This window comes from Acanthisitta chloris, unplaced genomic scaffold (assembly GCF_000695815.1).
Source record: "Acanthisitta chloris isolate BGI_N310 unplaced genomic scaffold, ASM69581v1 scaffold36075, whole genome shotgun sequence".
NCBI lineage: Eukaryota > Metazoa > Chordata > Aves > Passeriformes > Acanthisittidae > Acanthisitta > Acanthisitta chloris.
Genome location: NW_008674867.1, coordinates 1,807 through 11,252, shown reverse-complemented (window position 1 = coordinate 11,252; position 9,446 = coordinate 1,807). Strand labels below are relative to the sequence as shown.

General features: G+C 56.3%; 1 protein-coding gene across 1 annotated transcript in view; it reads left to right on the top strand.

The window, feature by feature from the left end:
• NDOR1 (NADPH dependent diflavin oxidoreductase 1) overlaps positions 1 to 9,446 on the top strand; it is a 15,828-nt gene that overhangs the window by 6,135 nt on the left and 247 nt on the right. The window contains 6 exon segments of the mRNA XM_009075511.1: positions 1 to 132; positions 609 to 716; positions 1,611 to 1,725; positions 2,893 to 3,039; positions 3,643 to 3,761; positions 6,199 to 6,314. The exon segment at positions 1 to 132 is cut by the window's left edge and continues 89 nt beyond it. Of these exon segments, the coding sequence (XP_009073759.1) occupies positions 1 to 132; positions 609 to 716; positions 1,611 to 1,725; positions 2,893 to 3,039; positions 3,643 to 3,761; positions 6,199 to 6,314 (737 nt within the window).

Sequence of the window (9,446 nt, the reverse complement as noted above, 5' to 3'; positions counted from 1 at the left end):
TCCTTCTTTGAGCTCTTGTCCTACTTCTCCACAAATGAGCTGGAGAGGGAGAAGCTGCAGGAGTTCAGCTCTGCTCAGGGCCAAGAAGAGCTGTACAGCTACTGCAACAGGCCCCGCAGGACCACCCTGGAGGTGAGGCTGGGGAGCAGGGCAGAGCTGCTCCATGAGGGCTGTGCCATTGCAGATACCCACAGAAAGGTTTTGGGCAAGAGTGTGTTCCACTCTGTGTCTGAGTGGCTGTTTAGGGTCGTAGAATCATCAAGGTTGGAAGAGACCTCTAAGATCATCGAGGTATCACCCAGGCTGATGATCAGCCATAAGTTCTTGGCTAGGGAATTTAATCTATTTCATTCACTTTCTGAAGTGTCCTAGGATTTCCACTGGCAGTTAAGACCTGCTCCAAATCTTTCTGGGCACTGTGGTGGGCCCTGTGCTGCAGCCTAGGGGAGAGGGCAGTGGGACAGGGTGGTTGATGCTTAGAGGTACCCACTGTGGTGCCTTTGGTTGAAGACAGCATGACACAGCCACGTGGGACAGCCTGTGACACCCTGAAAGCAGGCAGACTGCTCTCTGGGGTACACCAAACCTCACTCCTCTTGGCTTTGCAGGCCTTGTGGGATTTCCCTCACACCACGTGTGCCATTCCAGCTGATTACCTGCTGGACCTCATCCCTCGAATCAGACCTCGCGCCTTCTCCATCGCCTCCTCCATGCTGGTAAGAGCTCAGCCCTTTGGGCCTCGTGCCAGGCTCTGAGCTGAGAGTCTGGCTGGGTCTGGGCTGCTTGTTGATGCTGTGCATGTTATGGATGTCCAGCCTGTACTCCCAGGCCCCCTGAGCACCCACAGCCCACCCAACCCCTGCCCTGCTCAGGCAGCTGGCAGCAGCCTGACATGCTGGATGCAAACCTCAGGGCTGTGCCAGCCTCTAGAGTAGGGCTCTCCTGCAGCCCTGCAAGTGCCAGGACTGTCTCAGTGCACCTCAGAGCTCTGCTGTCCTCGCCCCTGGGAGCAGTGGATGTGGTGCTTTGGAGGCTGGGGATGTCCCAGGTGGAGTGGCTGCGGGAAGGGAGAACTCTGCTCCCTGCTGCTGCAGGGAGGTGGCATTGGGACGTGTCCTCAGTGGCTTGGCAGACATCAGCCCATGCACGGGTGGACCTGTCCTTCATAGGACCTCTTGGGTTGGACAGTCACTGTTGCTAGCTGTGCTCCAGCACTGCCTCTCTGGGAAACCCTTTCCCCACTGGAAAGGGTTTGGGCAGGAGTGTGCTCCATTCTGTGTCTGAGTGGCTGTTTGGAATCATAGAACCATCAGGGTTGGAAGAGACCTTTAAGACCATCATGTCCAAGCCTTAACCTGTCACTCCACTGTAACCCCTAAACCATATCTTCCAGCACTGGGTCCAGACACCTCTTAAACACTTCCAGGGATGGTGACTCCACCACCTGGTGGCAACCTGTTCCAGTGCCTGAACACCCAGGCTAGGATGAGTGTTGAGGTGCCCTAGGAGATGCTGTGGGTACAGCCTTTGTCCCTGGAGGAGGTGCTGGACTCTTCTGTGGATCTGTGCTGGGTGTCTGCTCATGTCTCATGGCTCCTGTCTGCACACAGGCTCACCCTGACCGGATCCAGATCCTTGTGGCAGTGGTTCGGTACAAGACACGGCTCAGCAAGCCTCGCCGTGGGCTCTGCTCCACCTGGTTGGCTTCTCTCAACCCAGAGCAAGGTATTGCTTGGGCCATGCGAGAGCATTGGTTAGGAACTGACTGCAGTGACAGGACAAGGAGGATTGGGGATACATTGAAAGAGGGAAATTTATATGAGATATCAGAAGAAGTTTTTGCTGTGAGGGTGGTGAGACACTGTCCCAGGTTGCCCAGGGAGGCTGTGGCTGCCCCAGCCCTGGCAGTGTTCACAGCCAGGTTGGATCAAGTCTTGAGCAACCTGTTTTGGTGGGTGTCCAGGTGGGTGCCCAGGGCAGGGGGTTGGGGCTGGATGATCTCTAAGCTTCATTCCAGCCCCTTAACATACAGTGAAACTGTGAAACCTGTGTGCTTGCCACAGCACACACCACTGATCCCATGGGACTGTGGTGGAGCTGTGTGTGTGCTGGCCACGTGCTGGAGCTGCCTAGACCCTGGCTGGAGCACCACCTCCATGGAGAGCTGGAGCACACTGGCCTGGCAGGATGGGCTGTCCTTCCTCACTGCTCCCATCCTCTTCAGAGCACAGCATGCTCCTCCAGCTTACCCGGAGCTCCCTGTTTTATCTCGGCTACTTGACTCTCCTACTCCAGTGTCAGTGCACCCTTCTGTCCATCTGTGGACTGTTCCTGGTGTCCTGGAGCTGGTAGTACTCTGCCTGCTGGAAACCTCCAGCCCCACAGCCCCAGCTGTGGGTTGGGTGATCCTTCCTTTGAGGACATCTTTTGTGCCCTGTGAAGCCTGTGTGTGCTGCTCATGTGCAGCTGGGTCCCCAGGCAAATGTGACAAGCTCATAGCGGCTCCCTGGTGCAGGGTGGTAGAGAATTGCTCTGCATTACTCCAGAGCAAGACAGGAGCTTCTCAAAGTCCCTAGATGAGCCTCTTAACCCAGAAGAGGTAGGTTTGGCCTCCCTTTCATCCAGCCAGGTTGGGATCTCTGCTTATCTCCACTGTTGTCTTCCTTGGCACTGGCTGTGTGATGAGAAGGCTGTGTCTTGCTCTGGGATTCACTCAGGTGTTTGTATAGGCAGTGCTGAGACACCTGAAGCACTTTTCACACACAGAGTGTGCCCCTGGTGTTGAGGGGTGGTAAGTTAGGTGCTGTCCATGTCTTTGGAGCATCCTGAAAGAGCTGGACGTGACAGGGGCAGTGGTGGTGGGTGATGCCACTCGATCTGTTTGCTTCCCAGGTGATGTCCGTGTGCCTCTTTGGGTGAAGAAAGGAGGAATGAAGTTCCCAGCTGACCCTGCCACCCCTGTGATCATGATTGGCCCTGGCACAGGAGTGGCACCTTTCCGAGCAGCGATACAGGAGAGGGTGGCACAGGGGCGGAAAGGTGAGGGGTGGTCCTGGGAGGGACCTGGGATGCCTCTTGCTGCACACAGGTCTGTGTTAGCAGACTCGAAGGAGGGACTGGGGGCTCCTGAAGGTTTGGATAGGTCCAGGCATTGCTGTATTTGAGTGGGAACAAGCTGGGCTCAGGGGCAGGTGAGGGAGCAGAGCCTGCTGGGTGCAGCCTGGGTGGTTGTCCACAGCTGCAGGACAGCTCCTTGGGTTGGCGTAGGGCTCTGCAGAGGCTCTTTCTTGGCTCTCTGAGACTGGGGATGGGCCAGTGAGCTCATCTGCTGCTGTACAAGGAGTTGTGCCTCTACCCGTGTCCCATCCTTATTCACCCAGCTCACCTGAGGCTGGTGGAGGGGAACAGGTAGACCCTGGGGACTCTTCTAGCCCTACCTCCTGCTTTTCCAGGACTCAGGTGCCTCTGGTTACTTGGCTTCATTCTCACATGACTCCTGGCTCTTCCAGCCCAGGGCTGTCAGCTGGTGCAGAAGAGAGATGAGTGCCTCAGGGCTCAGCCCCAGGTCCTGTGGGCACCAGCAGTCCCAGTCATGGGGTGTTTGGTCCTCCCAGCACAGCCCTCGTGCTCTGCTCTCTCCAGGGAACTGCCTGTTCTTTGGCTGCAGACAGAAATCCAAGGACTTCTACTGCCAGGCAGAGTGGGAAGAGCTGGTGACAAAGGGCTTCCTGACACTCTTCACAGCCTTCTCCAGGGACCAGGTTAGTTCCCAGAGGAGGAGGATGGATACAGAAGCACCTCAGGCAGCACTGGTGAGACTGCCGGTGTGTCTGGCCTCTGTACCTGTTGGTATGGCCTGTGAGGGATCTGGGGAGATGGCACAGTGGTCACTTCACTCCCCCTCACACCTCAGTGCAGGGGCATCCCCCCCAGTGCCACTGCTGTGCTGGGAACATGTTTGGCTGAGCTGGAAAGATTGCTGGGGCTGGGCTGAGAGCACTGGAGCAGATAAGGTGTTAGCCAGCTTTGTTTGGCTGCATCACGTGAATGATAAAAGGCTCCCAAGCCTCTCAGGGGGTCAACCAGGCAATAACTTTTCTTGGTTAAGTATCACCTTGCCCACTATGTCCCTCTGAGCACTGGCTGAAGCTGAGGAGTTTGGCCTCTGAGCTAGCTCTTTCCAAGCCCCAGCCATATAGGAGGAGCTCCCCATGGGTACAAGCACCCCCACAACTCAGCCCCTCACTTTCGTCCCTGGATTTCCAGGCAGTGTCTGTGGTGAGCAGCTCTCTCCCCCTCCTCAGGGCCCTTCATGCTGCCTGAGAGACTCCCTGAGCTGGGGTTCTGTTTCACTGCCTTGCCCTGTCCCTCGGTGGCACCAAAAGCTCAGCCTGGCTTTGGAACAGAGACCTGATACAAAGGGTCAGTGGGAATGAGGATCTCTTGGTAGCTCAGCTGCACCAGCCCTTTCTCCTGCCTGTGTGCATGCTTTGACACGAAGCCAGCATTTTTATCCACTCACTTGTAAGGCATGAGCTGGATGCTTCTGTGAAGGCTTTCCAAGGCTTTGATGAGCAGGAGCAGCACTGCAGAGGGTTGGTGGATGACCACTCTGCCTTTTTCCTGATGGCTCACGCAGTGAAGGGGGGGCCTGCTGCTCCCTGAATCTGGAGGGCTGCCAGAGCCACCTCCTGTCCTCACAGGCTCTGGAGGGATGGGATTTGTATGGAATGTCCCCTCTGCCTGCTACATGAGGTGAAGCAGTCTGTCACGAGAGTCTTCGCCCCCCACCCCTGTCATGCAGGGAGGTGAGTGGGAGCACAGCCAGGTGGGATGTGCCACATTGGGGTGTTGTACCTGTGGCTCTAGGAGGTACCACAACCCTTAACTTGTCAGAAACTTGCCAGGCAGGGGCTGGGATGCTCCACAGCTGAGCAGGATTTCCTTCTTCCCTTTTAAGGTGCCCTTTGCAGTGACCTTCTGTCACATCATATCCACACTGCGATGCAGACTGATCCCAGCAGTGGCTGCTGCTAACTCTCAGCAGGATGCCCTGGGGTAGCTGAGACATTGTGACACCAGTTTGTCACTGGGGTGCTCTGGTTTCTAGGTAGTTGCAGGTCCTTAAATGACCCCCAGAGCCCCAGCAGCACTGAGCTCATTAGTGTTAATGAAGCTGAGCTCCCAGCCGGCTGTGCCGGTGCTTGTGCGGCTGATGGGCTGGTCAGAGCCATGGAGCTGTGCCCAGGGTGACCTGGCACTCAGTGCAATCAGCCAGTGGAGCTATGGGACCTGCTGCCCACGTGGTGACCTGCTCCTGTGACGGCCAGGGCTGTTCCCACACACGCCTCCAGGGTGGAGAGACCTGAGCCACAGCAACAGCCGAGCTTGGAGGGGAGGGAGGAGCACATGGGAGGAGGCTGTGCCCCTGGCTCAGCTCACCACTGTGCAGAGCCTGGCGTGGTGGGACGCCCAGCACAGGGCCTGGCCTTCATCACAGTGTCACCTTTCTCACAAGAGCCCTCTGGGCCAGCAGTGAGTTCAAGCACGTTGGCAATGGTGTTCTCTTGGGCAGGAGCCAGGGCCGTAGGCAGCTGCTTGGATGCTTGAAGTCTTGTGGATTAACCCTTCGGGAACTCTCCTTGGTTGGGCTGTGCTGTGCCTAAAGCCAGTTGTAAGCCAGTCCCAAAGCACAGTGGAGGGGCAGGGAGTGGAACCTCCAAGCTTTCTGCCTTTTCGAGCTGTTTCAGGTCTATAGCAGACAGGGGTGGAGGGAAGGGTCTCTGTCCTGCAGCAAACTTGGCCCAGGGGAGCCACAGAGCCTCCTCTGCCTGTGCTGGGAGAGGAGAGAAAAGGAGAGGGGAGGAGAGGAAGGGAGAAGGGAAACAGTCCCAAGGCCTCCCCAGCTCATGGCCCTGACTGTTCACAGAGCTGGAGCAGATAGTGGACACCCAAAGGGTTTGGAAGGGCAATTTGGTGTGTGTTCCTCATTGAAGCTCCTGCTGCTGCACCCACCTCCCACCCACCCATCGCAGTGCACTGACATCAGGTGTTGGGGATCCCCTTCCCTGCGTGATCATTGATCCAACTGCTTCTCCCGGTGCCTCCTGCTGCCCTCAGCTCTTGCAAACAGCCCCTGAGAGCAGCAGGTGGGGTTGCTGCCAGGGCTGGGGGGCTCAGTGCCCTGTTTTCCTGCAGGAGGAGAAGGTTTATGTTCAGCACCGCATCCAGGAGAACCGGAGGCTGGTGTGGGAGCTGCTGAGCAGTGGGAATGCTCATGTCTACCTGGCTGGGTGAGTGAGAGGTCTCCATGCAGGGACTGGGGCTGCATGTTGCTTTTTCTCCACCTGCCTGGAGACATTGCCTTGGCTCAGCCCCTGGAGTGAGCACATCCTGTATCCTGGCAGGTCTCTGGGGGCTGCAGTGAGTGCTGCAGCGGTACGGCTTGTACCTCCTTTCCCTGTGTCCTGCTCTACAAGCCTTGGGTGTTTCTCACCTACCCCACATATTTGGAGGGGCAGAGCTGGAGCTGGTAAAGCTGCTCCAGCTGACTCTATATGCCCATTTCTCCCACTGGGAGGCTGCCTGGGCTCTGACCCACAGCACATCCACACAAGGAGAGCCCTGGTCCCTTCACACTCCTCTCCCCCAGCAGGTCTCAGTGATACTGGAGAAAAGCCTTGTGTCGTGCCTGTGGCCACTTGTGTGGGCAGGAGGCCTTGAAAGCACAATACACCAGGGCTCTACCACTGCTGGGTCTTGTGAGCAACAGCTTTGCTTAGCACATTCTGTCTGGCTCTTTGCACCCCAAACTGCTTTCCAGGGCAGGGACAAGCTGTGTGGCACCACAGCCAGCCCCTCTGACAGCACAGTCATTCTCCAGGTGGTTGTCTTGGGCTGGTTGGATGTCCTGAACTGCTGGCCCGGAGGTGGGGTGTGCCCTTTGGGGGCAGAGCATCAGCAGCTCCGCTCCCAGCTCTCTGCCTGTTTTCCTGGGCAAAGCCCTTGACCTGCCTGCCCTCATCACTGGCTGCTCCCCACTGCCCAGGGCCAGGGTTGTGAAATGCTTCGTGCTCCTTGAGCAGGCGACAGGCTGGCGATGGTGTGTGTGCACCCCATGACCTGGAGATGCCGTGCAAGCCTGGGCCTTGCTGTCGACATGAGCAGTGATTGCAGGAGGTTCTTTCCTGCCTGTCTTGCATGAGAGCAGGAACTTCCCTGGTGCCTTGCTGGGCAAGACTGGCCTCACTGCATTCCTGGCAGAAGGAGATTCTTGTTTACTGCCCAGGAAGTGTAGGCCAAGCTACTCAGCCCTGCCTGCACCGCTGTGCCTCACTGCATCCCACAGCCCTTGCCCCAAACTGGGCATTCCTACCCTTGGATCTGGGCTTTGGGTTTGGTTTCCTCCAAGCTGCACATGGCACTTGGTGTTGTGGAACTGGCTTCACACTGGAAGCTCCAGCTCCAGGGATCATTAGTCAGCAGCATGTGCTCCCCATGCCCACACTCCACTGGAGTAGAGGCAGGAGGTCTCTGTGGGGGGATGCTGCTGGCTGGCTCTGGCAGGGGTCTGTCCCCTGTGCTCCCCATGCAGGGTGGGCAGCACCCACAGGCATTGCTGGAGCTATGGCAGTGGCAGCAGCTGCTGTTTGTGGCAGGGCCCAGCGGAAGAGAAGTGTTGCATGGGACTCTCACCACCCGGGCATTAGTCAGGCTGCAGTTGGCTCCAGTTCCAAATGTCACCATCAAACCAATCAGTTTGGATTTCTTGAGAGGAGAATGGGAGTAGCTGCTCCTTCCCAGCAGTGTCTTACCCACAGCCCAAATGCTGGCAACAGTTGGGTGATAGCTTTATGCTTCTTCCATCCTCTTACCTGCTTTCTGGTGCTGATGGAAACACCCTGGGAGCTGCCAAAAAAATGGATCAGTGGCCCTTTGGATCTTTTCAAAGAGCAGGGCTTGGAAAGCTCTCCCCAGGCAGGATTTTGGGTGGCTGTGAGGATGGTGTTTTGGACATTGAGGTTGTTCTAAGATTCATCTTGCTGAGGGCTTTGTCCCTAGCATGGGGTGTCCCTCAGCCCCCATCAGGCAGGTGGGATCCAAGAGCCTCATCCTCCTTGTGCAAGTGGTAGCTATCCTGTTGGCAGTGGGCACTGTCCCTCCCCTCCTGTATGGCCCCACAGCAGGTGGAAGGGATCACAGTGTCCCTCCCTGCCCCACAGACTCTGAACTGCCTGTGGGGTGCCAGACAGGAGGGTGCAGGTGGGCAAGCCTGAAGATAGCTTTTCCCCTCTAAAAACTATGCAGAGCTTCAGCCCCACTAGGAGAAAGATGGGAAAGTCAGTTCAGAGCTGTGTGGCCCTAGCTGTGTCCCTGGGCCATGGGGCACTGCTGTCTGCCTTCCTGGACCCTTGCTGGCAGGCTCTGGAGAGCCAGGGCTGGATCTGCTCTAGGATTATTCCCAGCTTGTCTCACCCAGGGTCAAAAAGGTTAAAAACGTCTCACTTTTTCTGCAAAAAATAGCTATTTGACATGTTTTCCATCACAAAGCTCAGCTCCATTATCTTGTACTCACATATCAGTGCCTGACTCAGAAACAATGCCACTCTTCCAAAAAAAGAAGACCTCCTTTCTGGGTATTTTGGGATGTTAATCAGCTTCAAAAGCAAGTCAAAATTCTGCCTTGTTCTTGGGGAAACAGCAAGGACGTTGCCAGATGCTTGTGCCAATTGGAGCAGCCTGGGAAATTTTTTATTAGATGCTTTTTTTTTTGTCGCACAGGCAGTTCATCAAATGGAACTCTCCAGGAAAAAAAACCAGGCTGAATTTCTGATTTCCCCTAAGAAATAATTGTGCTTGAAAGCATTGGATCTGATTTTGGGTATTTTCTACACAGGAGCTCGTGTTTTCTGCAGCATTTCTCTTGATTTTGAGGTTTGAACTGGCTTCAGTTCCAAATGTCACCATCAAACCAATCAGTTTGGATTTCTTCAGCAGCAGGGCAGGAGCAGCTGCTCCTTCCCAGCAGTGTCTTACCCAGCTCAGGATCAGACACATTTGACATTGAGTGATTCCAAGATGAAAGGACAGTTTCCTGCCCTCCTGCTGATAAATTCCAACTCGTGCATATTCCCTCTGTCCCTCCACTGAGGACTCTGGCAAATGGAGCCGTGTGGGGCTGGAGTTCAGGCTGCTGAGCTGTAATGCACCTCCCATGGGGTCTGGGTACCACAGCTATGGCTTTGCCTGCTGATGCCCCATGGGAGTGGTAGGAGCTGCCTCTCAATCCTGACGTTTATCTGATGCCAGACAACCATGGGGTGAGGCAGGTTCCCTCTGCCCTGCTGCTGGGAGGGTGGGTTTGGCCACAGGGACAGGGGCTGCTGCCCCTGCTGTCTCCTGCTCACCCTCCCTGTGCCCCTGCTGTCTCCTGCTCACCCTCCCTG